The 18,875-nt window shown below is 44.3% G+C and overlaps 1 protein-coding gene across 1 annotated transcript in view; it reads left to right on the top strand.

Moving 5' to 3' along the window:
* MAX (MYC associated factor X) overlaps positions 1–18,875 on the top strand; it is a 95,473-nt gene that overhangs the window by 52,005 nt on the left and 24,593 nt on the right. The window contains exon 2 of the mRNA XM_030214216.1: positions 8,357–8,464. Coding sequence (XP_030070076.1) covers positions 8,357–8,464 — 108 coding nt within the window. The remainder of the gene's footprint in view (positions 1–8,356; positions 8,465–18,875) is intronic.

Genomic DNA, 18,875 nt, shown 5'->3' with positions numbered 1-18,875 from the left:
TCAGAGGGGGTTCTCTGGCTCCCCTTTCCCCCTCTGTTTCTGAAGGGGTTCTCCCAGGTCCTTCTCCTTCCATTCAGGAGTGCTTTGAATTGGAGGAGGGAGACATTATTCAGGAGATGATGATGATCTTTCTTTAGTCCGTGTTTTTCATAAAGAGGAATTAGGTTCCTTCATTACTAAGGCTCTCCCTCAATATTTTGGCGCCATATAAAGCTACTCCAAATCCAACGATGGCTAGCACCCATTGGCCCCCTCGATCCTTTCCTGTGCGTGAGGCCATGCATGAAATCATTTCTGCACAGTGGCTTACACCAGATGCTCTGCTGAGGGTGGCCAAAACAATGTCCCATCTGTTCCTGCTGGCGCTTTTGGAGCTGGACAAGCTCCGTCTGCCTGGAGTGGATGCTTTGGTGATGGCAGTCACCAAAAAGTCCATCTTATCTGTAGAGGGTGGCATTGCTTTAAAGGATGTTCAGGATCGAAAGCTGGAGTCCTCTGAAGCTTTCGTTCAGTGTGTCGGCTCTCTTGCTGCAGACAGCTATCTGTAGTTCTTATGCAGCTAGAGCCTGTCTTAGCTGGGTACAGCAATTTGTGGATTCCTTCCAGGAATCTGATGGACAGATACACTTAGAATTACGACAGGGTTGGCCTATTTGGCGGATCCCTATATGACTTCATTTGCGCATCGGTGAAGCAGATGTTTTTAAGGCTCACTGTTTATTGTGGTTGTGCCACTGGGCGGTGGACACCACTTCTAAACAGCGTTTGGAGAAATTCCCCTTTAAAGGGCATTTGCTGTTTGGGGAGGATTTAGAGAAGTTAGTCAAAGACCTGGTCGATTCTAAGACTCTGCATGTGTCAGAAGATAAAGCTAAACCTTCTACGCGGCCTGGTCAGTCTTATCCTCATTTCAAGGATACGTGCCGCTATCGACCGGGACGGTCAAGACATTCCCAGTGCTCTCGCTGTCAGCACCAGTAGCCATTTTGCTCTGACAAGCGATCTGCTTTCTCTACGACTCGTGCCCCTCCCTTGGCTCATCCTGCACAATGATGGGGCACTGAGTAACTCCTCGGCTCTGATTGGCGGATGACTGTCGCTGTTCTTTAAGGAGTGTGCCCGCATAACCTCCAACCAGTGGGTCTTCGACATTGTTACAGAAGGCTACAAATTAGAATTTGCTCGCCTATCGCAGATTTTATTTTTTTTTTCTTGGAGTCCCTGTGTTGGAATTTGGGCAAGAGGGCAGCAATTTGTTCTACTCTCGGGTTATTACTTGCATCGGGAGCTGTAATTCCAGTTCTTCCCGGAGAACGGCGGGCAGGTCGTTATTCCATTTATTTTGTTGTTCCCAAGAAGGGAACGCCTTCCTTCCAGTCCTTGACCTCAAAAGTCAACTGATTTCTGAAAGTCCATCACTTTTGCATAGAGACCCTGTGATTGGTGCTGGCTGCTGTGCAGCCTGGCAAGTTCCTTACGGCCTTGGATCTCAAGGAGGGCATATTTACACATTCCCATTTGGCCTCATCAGAAGTTTCTTTGTTTCGCTGTGCTAGGACAGCATTTCCAGTTTCAGGAGCTGCCTTTTGTCTAGCCACAGCACCCCAGACATTCTTCAAGGTCACGGTTGTGGTGATGACCTTTCTGAGATGCCATCCTTATCTTGATGATTGGCTGATCAGGGCATCTTCAGTTCAGGAGAGCAGACAGGCCACAGCTCAGGTCCTCTCTTGCAGTCATTGAGTTGAATCATCAATATACCCAAGAATCAGCTAGTTCCCATTCAGATGCTGGAGTAACTGGGGGTTCGGCTTGACACAGCTCAGGCCAGGGTCTTTTTGCTGGAACAATGGTACACCAAGTTGAAAGGGCAGATTCGTTGCCTTCTTTTCTCCCCTGTCCCTCATGTTTGGGACTACGTTCAGGTTCTTGAGTCGATGGTGGCGACCTTGGACATAGTGCCATGGGCCCGAGCACACTTGTGACAGTTGCAGCAATCTCTCCTCAGTCACTGGTCCCCAGTATCGCAGAATTACAATCTGGCAGTATGCTGGACGAGAGCAGCATAGCATGGATTGGTGGCTGCTGGATTTTAATTTGTGCAGAGGGCCTTCCTGTAGTGACTCCAACGTGGACAGTGGTAATCATGGATGCGAGCCTGACAGGGTAGGGTGCTCATTCTCAGCCATGTGGCTCAAGGTCAGTGGTCTACGGTCCGCGGAGGAGACCCGGTGGCTGATCAATTGGTTGGTTCTTCGGACGGTATGCTTTGCTCTGTTAGTTTCAAGCCCTGGTGAAGGTAAGCTGGTTCGTGTCCTCTCCGACTACTTGATGGCGGTGGCTTATATCAGCTGGCAAGGGGGCACATGCAGTGTGGCCCTAGCTCTCAAAGCCCACCTACTCATCAGTTAGGCAGAAACTCTTTTACAGCAGCTCTCGGTGGTGCACATTGTGGGGGTTCAGAACTTGCATGCGGAATACTGAGAAGACATGTTTTGGACCCAGGAGAATGGGAGCTAGCGAAGTTGGTGTTTCAGCTGATCATGGACAAATGGGATATGCTACTCATGGATTTCATGGCAACTCACCGCAATGCCAAAGCCCCGTGTTTTTTCAGTAGGAGGTGAGAATATGGTGTAGAAGGGCTCAGTGCCCTTCTTCAGCCATAACTGGGCATCGTTCTTCTCTGTTTTTACTCCATGACCCATATTAGGCAGGGTGCTCCAGAGGATTCTGCACTATATGGGGGTGCATGATTCTCGTCGCACCAGATTGGCCATGTTGTCCGTGGTATGCAGACCTGGTCTGGTTGCAAGTGGACATGCCCCTTCAGTTGTCCCTTTGTCCCGATCTTCTGGTTCAGGGCCCAATTCAGATAGAGGATCCCTCCCACTTTTATCTTATGGCTTGGCTCTAGAGCGGGCAAAATTGAGGAAGGAAGAGTATTTTCCAGAGGTCATTACTATGCCTCTTCAGGCAAAGAAATGATTTACCTCTGCAGCTTATGAGTGAGCATGATGGCTCTTCGAGACGTGTTGTACAGAATGGGCAATTTCTCCCTTCCAGTCTTCTCTTCCCCAGATTTTGGCCTTTTTGCAAAACGGCTTGGGCAAAGGTCTGGCTTACACCTCTTTGGTGCAGGTGACAGCCTTAGCCTTTTACAGAGGCAGGCTGCTTCATTTGTCTTTAGTGTCGCATCCAGTTAGTATTCGTTTTTTTGAAGGGAGTGAATTGTTTTAAGCTGCCTTTACGCCCTCTGTGTCCGGAGCAGAACCTTAATCCAGTGGTTTGTGCCCTTCAGAAGGCTCCTTTTGAGCTGTTGTTTCTCTCTTCTCTGAAAGATCTGATGCTCAAAACGGTTTGTCTTGTTGCCATGTTGTCGGCACGCTGGGTCTCGGAGCTTCAAGCTTTGTTGTGTCAGGATCCTTTTCTATGTTTCTCACCCAGAGGGGTGACTTCACATAGTTCCCTCTTTTCTTCTTAAGGTGTTGTCTGCCTTTCACCTTAATCAGTCGTTGTTTCTCCCCGCCTTTTGGGCACACCTGTACCCTTGGAACTATAGCTCCCTGTGCCTTCTTGATATCTATCGTGTTTTTTGTTACCTGGAGGTGACCAGTGAGTTTTGTCGATCTGATCATTTGTTCATTTTTCACACCAGACCTTGTAAAGGGGAGGTGTCTTTTAAAGCAACTATTGCTCGCTGGGTTGCAGACGCTATTGTTTCAGCCTATTAGAGGGTAAATTGCTTCCGGGCCATTTGTGTGTGCATTCTACTTGGGTGGTCCCCATTTAGTAGTTGGACGTGCATTTATTTTCTTTGGATGAAACTTGCAGGGCAGCGACATGGTCGTCCGTCCATACCTTCTCCAGGCATTACTGTCTAGATGTCTCTCTGCCCATGTGAACACTTGGGCATCTGTTCTGTTGGCAGGAGCTTCTGTTTCCCACTCTGTTTAGGACTCTACATCCCACTTGTTTCTGGATTCATCTGCTGCTGGCGTGAAGGAATGAAAAATTGTGTCTTACCTGATAATTTTCTTTCCTTTAGATGCAGCAAATGAATCCAGAGACTAGGATTCTGTCAGCGTGTTATCTGTTGTTCTCTCTGTTGGGCCTTGTTGTTGTTGCCTGTTTCTACTTTTAGTGCACTTTCTGCAATCATGTTATCAGTTTGGTTTCAATCTGCTGCTATTCCCTGTGTGCTGTTTCCTTCTGCTTTGTTATAAGAAATACTGACTGGCCAGGGAGCATTCCATCCCATGAGGCACTTCAGTTCCGCACTCTCTATCTCCACCTGCTGGTAGATGGTCACATCCCACTGGTCTCTGGATTCATCTGCTGCGTATAAAGGAAAGAAAATTAGCAGGTAAGACAATTTTTCATTATAAAAACTACATGCATATACTATATAAAAAATGCTTTGGTACAAGAAATGAGCAGGTTATATACTGAGAGTCTGCTCTTGCAAAACCATTATTTTAGATTCTTCAGTGCTTCAACCACTCATGTCATTTCAATTTTGCATCTGAAAATGTAAGCATGAAGGTGAAAATTTGGACAGGTGCTGACATAAATACTGTCCTTAACTCAAGACTTATCTTCAGATTGTAAAGCATAGGAAACAGTGAACTGAGAAATGGAATGAGAAAATAGTAATCATGCAGGATGCCAACTAGCCAAATACCAGGCAGAAACCATCCAAAGTTTGACTTGTTTTTTTCCATAAGAAGACATTGCAGTTGTAGAGATTTCTAAAGTTAATTCAAAGAATTGCTTTGCAAAATAGAAATTAAAATATTTTTGTCCTTGTTGCATTAAAATGACCTCCAAACCTTTTTCATATCCAGTGAGTAGATGTTTTGCAGTTTGTCTACCTGAAGCTGAACATGTCCAAAACCGAGCTCCTCGTCTTTCCACCTAAACCCACCTCTCCTCTTCCTCCACTCTCCATCTCAGTTGACAACACCCTCATCCTCCCCGTCCCATCTGCCCGCAACCTCGGAGTCATCTTCGACTCCTCCCTCTCCTTCTCTGCGCATATCCAACAGACTGCCAAGACCTGTCGCTTCTTCCTCTTCAACATCAGCAAAATTCGCCCTTTCCTATCTGAGCAAACCACACGAACTCTCGTCCATGCTCTCATTACCTCTCGCCTTGACTACTGCAACCTACTCCTCACCGGCCTCCCACGTAGCCATCTATCCCCCTTTCAATCCGTTCAGAACGCTGCCGCACGTCTTATATTCCGCCAGAACCGATATACTCACATCACTCCTCTCCTCAAGTCACTTCACTGGCTTCCGATCAGATACCGCATACAATTCAAGCTTCTCCTCCTTACCTACAAATGCACCCGGTCTGCGGCTCCTCACTACCTCTCTACCCTCATCTCCCCCTATGTCCCCGCCCGTAACCTCCGCTCACAGGACAAATCCCTCCTGTCAGTTCCCTTCTCCACCACTGCCAACTCCAGGCTCCGCTCATTCTGCCTTGCCTCACCCTTTGCCTGGAACAATCTTCCTCAACCCCTACGCCAAGCTCCCTCCCTACCCATTTTCAAATCTCTGCTTAAAACTCACCTCTTCAATGCCGCGTTCGGCACCTAACCTCTCATGAAATATAGTATTACCTACCAGACGGACTCTACACTTGTCTTTAGATTGTACACCTGTCTTTTTAGATTGTAAGCTCCTTGAGCAGGGACTTTCCTTCCATGTTAAATTGTACAGCGCTGCGTAACCCTAGTAGCGCTTTAGAAATGTTAAGTAGTAGTAGTAAAATGGTAAAATCTATGAAACTGCTTCCAGATTTTACTTTTCAGTCTTTTATGCTCACAGCTGGCGAGAGCTTGTAGCTTGTAGAACAGGTGTCTCATCTAGTGTAAATGAGAAAAGCTAGGAAAAGTCAGTTGCCTTAATCCACTTGAATGCAGGTTGTACATAGAAGTAGGCATTATGTTAGCTAACCCCTTTACTTATTATCTTTTCTCTATAAAATCAGTTTCATTGTGCCTTGCAGCTAGAGATATAAAGAAGGGGAAAACAAAATTTGGGGAGGGGAGGATGAGAATTGTGATGCACTCGTTCATTGAAAATTGTTTTGGCTACCTATACAAGAACATGTATTTTTATCAAAAAATACACCCACCTTTAATATTCCCATAAACATATTATGGGGGGGTGTATTGTTTAGGGGACACTACAATTTAGTGATGGGTTGTATGGTGTTTTTTGTTTTTGTTTTTTTGATACACAGTATTGCGATGCCACACCAAAAATTGCAAATTTAAAACCGCCATTTAAAAATAAATCTCATACCTCTTTTCCTAGTTCTAATTTCCATGACTCTCCTAAAGTGTGTTCTCCTTTGTTCTTATCTGTCTTTTGAAATGTTCTTTTTTTTCATATTTTTTTTCTCTCTCTCTCTCATCACATTTTTGTATGTATTTTTCATCCATCTTTCCTCCCCATTTTATTTTCCCATTTTCTCTACCTCATCTAGCTCTCTTCTCTCAGGTTTCAACCTCAAGCTTCTCTTCCCCTCCCTCCAACCTTTACTATCCTCTTTTTGTCCTCCTTCCCAGTTATTTGTGTCGACCTCTCTGTCCCTTCTATTTTACCCCTCTATTTGCTATTTCCCCTTCCAGTCCTTAATCTTCCTATCTAATTCTTTATTGTATTCCAGGATGTTTTCACTCCCCCTCTCCCTTATCCACATGTTTCATTTTTTCCTTATTCATCTTTAAACTTTTCATTCTCTTCTTCTTTCCAACCCAATTTCTCTCTCCCTTTTCAACTGTTCCATCAATTTTTTTCTTTATTGTTTTTCAATCCATTCATCTTCTGCCCCTTATCCAAATCTTTCTCTGTTTCCACATCTGTTTATCCTTTCTAGTGCTCCTCACCTTGCCTCTTCTGTCTCGGTTATCCCAGCTTTCCCACCACCTCCATTTTCTCCCCCTTCTTCCTTTATCTCTGGTCCTCTTACTTCCTCCTCGCTTATCCCAGTTTTTCCGCCACCTCCATTTTCTCCCAACTTCCCCTTATCTCTAGTCCTCTTACTTCCTCCTCACTTCTCTCTGTTTATCCCATCCCTAGGGCCTCCTTTAACATTTCCCTTCCTTTCCCCTGCTCAAGAGGTAACCCTTCCCTCATGGCTATTACTGTACCTCTCTTGGCCCTTCTTCCCATTTCTAGGTTCTTGTCCTGCTGGGCCCTAGTTGCAGATCTTCTCTTGGTACTTTACTGTGTGTAGCCTCTGCCAACTGACCAACATTTATAGCAGCCTTGCAGGCTTAGACCGGCACAGGGACCTTTAATGTTTCATGTTAATCTGAGGAGCCTTGTGTGGTTCAAAAACTACAAGACCAATTGGGCAATCTGCAGAGGCTACAAGCAGCAAAGTACCACTCTTCTGCCTTGCCAGCAAGTGAAGGAGAAAGAACAAAGCAAAGGTCAGGACTAAAGCATAGGGAGACAGGAAGGAAAAAGGAGAAATGAGGATGCAGTTCAGGTGGGTGGAGTGGAGCATCAAAGAAATCAGGACTTGGATTTTAGAGGGATATCTGTTGGTCATGCTGGTTTTATGAGCATTTTGAAAGCTCGCAGGCCAGCATTTTTCTGCTGCCGATCTTGCATGCATTAATCATCAGCATCCAGAAAATGCCAGGTGGTAAGTTTTGAAAATCCTGCACTGTCTGGATAATCAGAAGCCATGTGTGGAAGGAATTTAAGTTGTGGACGACCACGTGCAGCACATGCAGCTTAGAAGGAACATTTGTGAACAGTGAGAGAGTGTCTCACCTGGCAGCAGTGAGGTCAAATGTGTTGTTGAAATGTCATGGGGAAGGGGTGTTGGTGTTAAGTTGTACAAACAAAATCACATTTGGGGTGGTGGAAAATTTTTCTGAGAACATACAGGGTAAAATAAGGTTTTCAATAACATTTTGATTGAACCACGCTTACAGTAATAGGAGTGATGGTGTCTTTCCGCAACCTGGGTCGGGACTGGCAGGAGAAGTGGTTCCCCCTTCTTCCTCCTGAATCATATTTGTCTGTAATTTTTTTTTAAGCAACCCTTGGTAATTGTGTGTATTCAGAATTCAGTATCATTCTACTGAATTATAATTTTTATTTGCTAGTATTTTCACTTCTTTCCCTATTTCCCTCAGTTACAAATTTCCAAGAAATTTACATATCCGTTTGCAGTTATCATGTTTTGCATTGAAGTGATCATGCAGGATTGTCCTGTTTCTGGATCTGAAGAGTGCTGATGAAGGCAATCCAGGAGCAAGAGACTTTTGCACCTTACGTAAGTTATACTCACATTTTAAAATGCCTTTCTTTCTGTTTTGTAGGCAGACAAACGAGCTCACCATAATGCACTGGAGCGCAAACGTAGGGACCACATCAAAGACAGTTTTCACAGTTTACGGGACTCTGTTCCATCACTCCAGGGAGAAAAGGTTAGTATGTTGAGAAAGGGGTTGGTGAAGATTATGTTGTTTTTTTATGACCCATGATTGTGAGCTGCTGTTTGTCAGTTTTGATTGTGCATGAAAGGCTCCTTTTATTTTTTTTTTTAACTGAAATCTTTTTCTTTACCTATTTTCTTTGTTTAAAGTTGATCTATCTTTATTAATATAGGATCCTATATTCAAAATGCAATCCTGTCTTTATGCAGTTCTTCATTGCCGGTTGAATATCGCACTTAGGGACCCTTTTACTAAGCCACTGTAAAAAGTGGCCTGTGTTAGTTTTGGTGCATGAAATTGGCGTGGGCTGGACCACTCTTTACCATGACGGGGAAAAAGGTCTCTTTTTAAAGTGGGGCAGTAAATGACTGTGCACTAATATTAAAACTAGTATACGGCTATTTACTGCCTGAGCCCTTACCGCTACCTATTTAGAAGGCGGTAAGGACTCGTATGCGACTCATGTGGTAACGGCAGCACACTGCTGATTATCACTGAGAAACACACACCGTCGGTAGAAAATTATTTTCTACCGTAGAAAACTGCGCACACCAACTTCAGAACTACCACCGGGTTCCTGCACTACCCTGGCAGTAGATCCAATTTGGTGAGCGCTACCCACGCGGTAGCCCTACAGTGGCTTAGTAAAAGGGCCCCTTAACTAGCTATGTTGTCACCACCTCAGTATACCTGGAAATTCAATGCTGGAGCCCAGATATCACTGGTCATTGAATTTCCAGGGATAACACCGGTAGTAGTCAGCAAATGCTGACAGCCATTGGCTGGATATCAAGACCATAGCTGCTCTTACGATATATTTCGGATATTTTTTGATTTTTGATTTTGGTGGTCTGTGGTCTCCTATTGTTGGGGCCCCAACGCCATTTCAAAGTTTTTGCAAGCAGAGATTTTCCTGCTGTACCCGATTTCTCTCTGTGGGATGAAGCTGAAGAGATTTAGTTTCGACCGTTTTAAATCCAAGCATAAGAGCTGACATGAGCAGCCTTAGTTCAATATTTTTTGGAATGCTGGGGTGTCTAGTAGCGCTATAGAAATGATAAGTAGTAGTAGTAGTGGAAGGGATTTTTGAGGGCGGGAGGTATATATATATATATATATATATATATATATATATATCCCCATAACTCAACCCATTCATAAGTACATAAGTAATGCCACACTGGGAAAAGACCAAGGGTCCATCGAGCCCAGCATCCTGTCCACAACAGCAGCCAATCCAGGCCAAGGGCACCTGGCAAGCTTCCCAAATGTACAGACATTCTATACATGTTATTCCTGGAATTGTGGATTTTTTCCCAAGTCCATTTAGTAGTGGTTTATGGACTTGTCCTTTAGGAAACCGTCTAACGCCTTTTAAACTCTGCCAAGCTAATGGTGAAAGGCACGTGGCAAAGTGAAAAAGAGGCTCCCTCATGTTCCTTACAAGTTGTTTTTTTTGTCTGTTTTTTTTTTTTTTTTTTTTTTTTTTTTTTTTGCTGTCCTTGAAATTATAATTACAGTTCTTCTTTCACTCCAAAAGAATTTAAAAAATCTGGTTTACCGACTTGAAAGTTTTCTATCTGAACATATTAGGAATGTGAACCTTCTTGCCAATGAAATCTGAATTTGCAAAATGGAAAAAAAAAATCACATTGCAGGGTCTATCCTGAGAAAAAAGATATACATCTCAGGTGCCTGGCAAATGTCATATTTTATCAAACAGCTTTTAACAAAGAAATAAATAAAGAGAGAGAAATGTCATTGAAATTTAGTGTTTTTCTAAATGGGGAAAAATACAAAACAAAACAAGAAAAACTGATTGGTTATCTTAATGAATATTTTTGCATGTAGGATCATAATTAAGTATCATTCAGCTCCTAAGTATAAAATGTGGGAATTGTTACATAATCTTTCCTAGTGAAAGTAAGAGGCAACTAATTAGTCATTGAAATGTATTCCTCTCTATAAATTTCAGCTATTTTTACTGTATGTAATAAAACCCAACCTTTCTCTAGGGGAGGAGGGGGAGGGGATTGCTTGCTCTAACTTCATTTTTAAAGCTTTATGTTTAATCTTTATACCTAAAACCCTTTTCCATTATATATACTTAATCCCCAAAATCACTGAAATCATCTGATTAGTTTCATGTCACAATTAATGAAACTGATAACATTTCTACTTAAACAACAATGAGGTTTAGCCACATGTCTACTTATGATTATTATAAGGATTGGAAACAAGAAGGAACATCTATATGATATGCAAAAGGTCAATAAAAAAATATGCTGCCTAATTACTATGCACTTAATCTTACTGTTAACTGAAAGTCCAACAAATACCACAACCACATACAGAGTTGGTACCTAGAGAAATTCCGGTCAGCTGTCCCTGGGACGGTGCGAGGAGGCGGGCTAGCACTAGCATGCAAGGAAGTTGGAGGCTTGGACTGAAGCTGGCTGTCGCTGATTCATGGAGTGCTGCTGCACGTGGAAGACTGTCTTTCTGGAAGATACTCTCGCTCACACGCACAAGTCGTGGACATGAAGTCACTGTGACTGATGGATGGAAAACTCTGGAAGATTCACTGGCACGCTGAAAAACTGGAATCTGGAAGTTTCACAGGTGCATACATGAAGCCTCTCTGATTTGCTGGTACTGTATTGCTGAGATTGCCACATGCACGTGCCAGTAGATCAGGTCAGTTGACCAATGATGCTGCTGGCTCGTGCATAGAGAGGCCTGCATCAGCCCAGGCCAGGAGCAGAGAGGGTAAATGGGAGACTTTCCCATTGAGCCTGCACTGATACAAGCAAGGAGGAGGAGGAGGTGGCAGCACTCAAAGAACTTGTGGTAGGTGAGATACGCTTCCACGGGAACCCTGCAGGAACTGCTTTTGTCCCTGCGGGAGTCCTACAAACCCAGAGGGCAGTCCTGGGGCACTGGAGGGAGACTGCAAACCCTGTTTCTGTGCAGGTCTCTAGACTAGACTTTATTCTGTATTCCTCAGGCCAGAGGGCAGGGAATAATATAGGCATCAGGCAGAAGCCGCCTGCAGGAGATGAAGAACTGGAACTGTTACTGAAGGAGCCACCCCCCCCCCCTCCCGAATATGCAGAGGGGCCCTACCGAACATGAAGGGCAGGACAGGGATAAGTTTAAAAGATGCTGGAATTTGAAGGATTATGGGGCTGAGTTTACTTTTAGGGAATGACAGTCATTACATAAAATGGTCCCCCCTCAACCTTGGGCATGGGTGGGCACATGGGCAAAGTTGAATGTGGTTTTGTCACACAAATGGAGATGTGGAGGACTGCTGCTAAACAATAGGATCCAGCTGAAGAGGGACATGAAGAACAAAGCTGGAGAAAAGCCACCAGATGTGGTCTGTGGAGAGCATGGTGCACACGCACATTCTCAACCCTCACTCCCACCCCACCCCGCAGGTTAGGCAGCCACAAATGGGTGACTCCATGGCATTCACAGCTGCACATACCCCCACAGTCCCATAGTGTCTGTTTTAAACCAGTATATAGTTAAAGAGCATGAAAACAGTTTGTGTCATAGTCCTTCTGACCCTTGTGTTCCTGCTGACCAGTGCCTGTGCTCTGTCCTGCAGACAAGTCCTGCAAAAAGGAAGGAGTCCTTTGTTAGCAGATATATATAGGGCAGATCAGGTCTCGGGTCAGCTCTCTACTAGAAAGGGAAGGGTAGGATTAGAGGTTTATGCTTACCTGCAGACAGTGGCCAAAGGAGCTGGCTTATGACTTCCAGGGTACAGCTGCCTGATGCTGCAGAGACAGAATGGAGAGCAAACGAGTCAGTTTCCAAGGTGTGGAAGATTCTAGGCAGATGAGAAGCCACCTCCCCTTTAGGAACGTTAATAACGCAAGATTTAAACATCACTCTTACCAAAACGTTTTCATGTGTGCTCGATAGTCAAAAAGAACATTTTCATGCTTGGACCATAATCAAAAAAAGAAGTCCATCTCTCAAACATCAAAGTGGCCGTAGCTGAAACTTCTCCAGTGCTGTATAAAAACGTGCATCTCGGAATTTTCAACCTTCCACTAGAGAGCTGCACGGGAGCGGGGATGGACCCAGGTCCGCATGAATCCTGTGGGGGTGAACCCAGATCCTGTTGGATCCCTGGGGAAATGCCTTTTCTCCCCCGAGTGCAGGGAACCCTCCTGGCACATACATCAAGGTGGTGGTCTAGTGGCTTTTTCAGTCAGGAAAGATCCCCACTCTTTCCTGCCCGCTGCCATAGCGCTGATCCTCTCCTCACTGCTTTTTAAAGATTGTTGCCTCACGAGAGGCCTCACGAGATCTTTACTGCCCTGAAGAAGCCAGTAGACCACCAGGGTGCCTTGAGAAACAGAGAGACAGAGGACAAGCAGGTAGGGATGTAGAACGGGAGGTATGGGGGTTTGAGGACAGTGAGAATTTGTTGAGGGAAGGGAGCAAGATATGGAGGAAGGGATAGGTGTGGCTGGGGGTGGGGTGGGGGGGTTGGCAGGTGTGGGCAAGGACTTGAGGTGAAACATAGAGGGAGCAAGTCAGGAAATGTAAAGGTTCAGACTGGGGCAAATAGACAAAGGTAACAAAGCACTCAGCAATTCTCCACTCTTTCTCACAAACAGCCACTTCCACCTCTTCATTCTCCAACTAAGCAAAATTACAAATGAGCCTAAAGACAGGTTTGGTCTTACCCTAAATGCTTTTAAAGCAGATCTAATTCTGGACATTTTTCTTCTCGCCTCTAGGAAGTCATTTTACTATCCGTTATGGGTTGGAAACGTTAATCACGTAACACCGCCCATGTTAAGCCCAGGAAGTGCCCCCTCTGGGAATGTTTTCTTGTAAACGACTCGGGGCGTGTTTTTTTTCTCTTTGATTATATGCTAGAAAAATATCTGTCTGTTATGCCATTTTTTGGATGTTTTTCATTTCGAAAATGAGCCCCATCTCTAAAGCAGATGACTTTGACTTCTAAAAAAAAAAAAAATGTAGACCATTTTACTAAGGATACGGCAGGAAAACAGAAGAGCAGTGGCCCTTGTAGACACACAAACGAAGCAATCACAACAAGGGTGACAAAGAAAGGGGCAGCAGACGATGGCCAAACAAACACTTTTATTATAACCATCCAGGACTCGACGTGAGTCATGTTTCGGCCCTTAAGGGCCTTCTTCAGGAGTCTTAATTTGTATGTATGTTGATGTTGAACTAAGTTCAATATGATACAGGTGGTGTTCAATATCAATTCGTTTCTACAGCAGCAAAAAAACGGCTTCTAGACGTAGAGTCACATAGATCACTGAATGACAATACACTCCCTTCTATTCTCTGCAAACTGCTCCATTCGAAAACTCTTTTAATCTTTGCAAACTGCTCCACTTGAAAACCTCTTCTAATCTCTGCAAACTGCTCCACTCGAGCAACATACATCCAAATTAAGACTCCCGAAGAAGGCCCTTATGGGCCGAAACACGACTCGTGTTGAATCCTGGATGGTTATAATAAAGGTGATGCGAAAAAGCTTTCCTCCCTCTCCTGATTTCCCGTATTATTGCATAGGTCACACTGATTTCTGATCTTTAAACAAAATGTAATATTAGACAAAGGGAACCTGAATAAACACATAACACAGCTTTTAAATTATTACTTCATTTATTTAAGGAACAAAGTTATCAAACACCCATATCACCAAGTAACTGCCCTCTTAGTTACAGTTCACCAATTGACCAAATTTAATTCATATTTAGCTTCAGCTGATTGAACATAGCCAGGCTTGATTACAGCCAGCCCTGTTGAATCTAAACCTCAGTATGTACATATTCAACCTTACCATGAGAGTGAAGTAGTTAAGAACGCTATGCCACAATCAGAGGAAGTTGCAGAAGAGATGAGAAAGAAAGCTGTTGAAATCCTGGAAAGGATTACAGAGCTATTTCTAAAGCTCCAAGACTCCACCAAACCACAGCACGAGCCTTTATCTCCACGTGAAAGAGACTTGGTACAGTGGGGAATCTTTCAAAGAGTGGCCAGCCTACCATAATTACTCCAAGGGTGCAGCAACCACTCATCCAAAAAGTCACAGAACATCCAGAGAACTGCAGGCCTCTTTAGCCTCAGCTAAGGCAGTAAAAAAGAAAGACTGGGCAAAACTGGGATTCATTGAAGGGCAAGGCAGAGTAACATCAATACTCATCCCACATTTGCCAAAACACACCTGGATGATACCCAAACCTTTTGGGATATTGTTCTGTGGATTCCAGAAGTGGAACTCTTTGGACAACACAGGTCTCATCTTGTCTGGCATAGAGCAAATACAGCTTCCATGGTAAAATCATCATACCAGCAGTCAAATATGGTGGTAGTGTGGTGGTGTGGGGATGCTTTGTTGCCTCAGGACCTGGAGAATTTGCAGTTATTGAAGGAACCATGAATTCTGAACTGTACCAGAACATTCTTGAGAATGTCCTGTCATCTATACATAAGCTGAAGCATAATTGGGTTATACAGCAAAACAATGATCTAGAGTTCAAAAACAAAGCATGGGCCATGCATTTGATATATCTCCCTTTCTGTGGTACAACCAAAGCAGTTACTTATTCAGGTACTTTCTCTGTCCCTAGTGGGGTACAACCAAAGCAGTTATTATATTCAAGTACTTTCTCTGTCCCTAGTGGGCTCACAATCTAAGGTTTTTTTGTTTTGTTTTTTATACATGGGGTAGTGGAAGATTAAGTGACTTGTCCAAGGTCACAAGGAGCTACAGTGGGAATTGAATCCAGTTCCCTGGTTCTAACCCCACTGCACTAGCCATTAGCCTACCCTTCTGCATCTGAATGGCTGAGAAGAAAAATTAGTTTTGGACTGGCCTAGTCAAAGTTCTGACAGGAAACCAATAGAGATGCTGTGGCAGGATCTAAAACTAGCAGTTCATGCACAGGAAACTATTAGTGCGTCTGAATTAAAGCAGTTCTGCAAGAAAATCAGAAGGGAGAAAAAACTTTTTCACATCACTGTAAATGGATGATACAGGCCTTAAAATATTGAGCATTTTGTTCAGTGGTACAGCATAACCAGGGCCATGCCAAAACCCCAGGCTTCTGTTACTGCTTTGGATTCTGTGTTTGTTTAGGGCTTTTGTGCTGTCCTTGTGCTTAAAACACAATAAAAGTGTGATTTAGCAACAACTCCTGTGGTGATTCATCCTTTGGCCAGCCTCTACTCTCTTCTGTTTGTGCTGCTTGTCTAGAGGTTCCTTCCTGTTTTCTGTGCCTGCGTTTGCTCTCTGTACAACACCTTGACTAATTAGAGACAGCTTAGTTGGGTCTTGTCCTAAGCTACCCCTGCAGGAATGCACTGAGTGATATTGAGGGGAAAAAAGCCTGTTAGAATTAATTAGTTCTACAGATATTTTAGTTAACTGGGGTGCTATGGTATAGAATATGAAGCAGCTGAAAAAAGGTTAAAACATGAAGGGCCCTGAAGACTTTTCCTTCAAAGCTACTTCTTACAGTGTATATGTAACTATATTGGGATGAGACTTTTAAAAAACACAAACTATATAAAGCTGCTCAGAATTTAATTTTTTTACTGTAGCTTGGAGCTCCACATGAGATACTGTGCAGCTGTTTCTCAATGCATGAAATATTTTAGATGTTTTGAACTGACTAACTGGTACTGTGAGCACGTGTCTACTCTGTCAGGTACTGTGTGTAGTACCAAAAAGGTCGCCACCCTGCCTCTCACTCTGTCCAAGGAGGTTGCCAACACGCTTACAGTTTGATTATTTAGAATATAAGAATTGCCATAGTGGCTCAGACCAAAGGTCTATCAAGCTCAATGTCCTGTTTTCCAGCAGTGGCCAATCCAGGTCACAAGTCTTTAGCAGGATCCCAAAAGTAGATATATTTTGGGGCCCTATGCACAAAGCTTACCGTGCTTGGAACGTTTGCTTTAAACAGGTTGTAGCCTGTCAAAAGCAAATGTTAGTGTGTAATGCACAAAGGGGTTCTGTGCTCCCTTTTACTGTTCCCCGTAGCAGCTACTGACTTCCCTATACAAATGCATTACAATGAGCTCTGTGTTAAAATTACCATTCTGAGCAACACACAGACCTGAGTGCCTACCTTTACATGCAGAATTTTATGGTAGCTCTGGACATATCCTTATGGGGAGCAATCTGTTTGCACTATATTTGCAAGTAGACTGCTCCCCATGGTAGATGCTCAAAGCATGGACCCCACTGACCTGACTCCCCCCCCCCCCCCCCCCCTCAGACCTATGCAGACGATGTCACTATATACATCCTTTACAGATCCACAATGACAGAAATCATTAACGAAATCAAGACTGGCTTGAACACCGTGGACTCTTGGGCAAATGCATTTCAACTAAAACTCAATAAAGAAAAAACCCCACTGTCTTATCCTTTCATCCCAACACACCACAGACAATCCCGCAACTATCAACACCCCAGACCACACCCTCCCTGTCTCAGACAGCCTGAAAATCCTTGGCATTACACTGGACCGCAACATAACACTAGAAAGCCAAGTAAAATCCACAACAAAGAAAATGTTCTACTCAATGTGGAAACTCAAACGCGTGAAACAATACTTCCCAAGGGAAACATTTTGCAACCTGATACAATCGATGGTACTGAGCCATGCTGACTACTGCAATGGAATCTATGCAGGATGCAAAGAACAAATCCTAAAGAAACTTCAGACTTCACAAAACACGGCTGCAAGACTCATCTTCGGAAAAACACAATTTGAAAGTGCAAAACCCCTGCGCGAAAAACTACACTGGCTCCCAATCAAAGAACGCATTGCCTTCAAAATCTGTAGTATGGTTCACAAAATTATATTACAGTGAAGCACTGGATTACATGACAGACTTAATCGACCTACCAGCCAGAAATTCATCCGTATCAACATGAATGTACCTAAATCTACACTACCCAAGCTGCAAAGGACTCAAATACAAATCAACTTGCGCATCCAATTTTTCCTACATCAGCACACAACTGTGGAACGCACTACCAAAAGACTTGAAAACCATATACGGCCATCTACACTTCAGAAAGACACTCAAGACCCACCTGTTTAAAAAGGCATACCCTACAGATCCAACGTAAATGTCTGATCTCTGCAACACAACAACACTAAAGGCCGTAATGGCCATCACCAAACTCTCCCGTCGAACGGTTCCACTATGTGATCCTACCACATGAACCTTACCCTATCACAACTTCACCTTGTATTTCTATACACCGGAGTCTGCAACTGCTCTCCGGCACTATGTAAGCCACATTGAACCTACAAAGAGGTGGGAAAATGTGGGGTACAAATGTAACAAATAAATAAAAGCCTTCTTGGTGGGCTAGATCCCAATCCCACACCTTCTAGCCCCCCCCCCCCCCCCACACTCAAACAAAAAAAAAACCTGGTGGTCCAGTGGACCCCCCCCCCCCTCGAGTCCCCCCACTACCAAAATGGTCAGTTGACCCCCGCCCAAGTCTTTGACATACCTCTAGAGCTGGAAGCTGGAGGGCAGGGGCAATGCCTCCTCCCTTCATCCTCTGGGCCCACCTTCTCAAAATGGTGGTGCCCAGCCTCTGCCTGATGCATCCTGGGATGCACTGGGAGGGGCTAAGTACCATATAAGGATTTTCCTTATATGGTGGTTAGCCCCTCCCAGTGCATCCCAGAATACAGGGGGTGGGCGCCACCATTTTGAGAAGGCGGGGTAGGAGAGAGGAGGTGTTGCTCCTGCCTCCAGCTGTAGAGGAGGTATGTGGATGACTGGGGGGAGGGGAAGGGGGTCACTAGACCACCATGGAGATTTTTGGTAGCGGGGGGGGGGGGGGGGGGGTCCACTGGACAACCAGGGAGGTTTTCTGGAAGCAGGGAGAGGGGGGTCACTAGACTACCACAGAACCTTTTGAGTTGTATGGGATGGTGGAGGGGGGGGGCTCAAAAAGCTCCGTAGTGGTCTACTGTCAATTGCTTTACACAGCTTCAAGTCTCAAACAGTGATCGATGCATTCACAGTAGTGATTCTCATCTTGGTCTGAGAATACCCCTAAGCCATTCTGGTTTTCGTGATATCTACAATGAATATGTATGAGTGTGCATGCAAACCTCTGTTTATTGCTGGTGTCCTAAAAGTAGTTATTGGACATGAACTGATTTGGGGAACTGTTTTCTGCATTTAAAGGCTTGTTCCTGAAAGTCTTTTGTGATTGTGTTCCTGAATGCAGGCATCAATTGTCAGAACCGTGCCCGGAGATAGAATGTGGTTTATAAGTACTTTAACAGTGGATCCTCTGCCTCTCATTCAATCCCCTAGGAAGAATATAGTTTCTATTCCCCCTCCCACTAGG

This window comes from Microcaecilia unicolor, chromosome 9, assembly GCF_901765095.1.
Source record: "Microcaecilia unicolor chromosome 9, aMicUni1.1, whole genome shotgun sequence".
NCBI classification, from domain to species: domain Eukaryota; kingdom Metazoa; phylum Chordata; class Amphibia; order Gymnophiona; family Siphonopidae; genus Microcaecilia; species Microcaecilia unicolor.
This window is presented reverse-complemented; position numbering and strand designations above follow the sequence as displayed.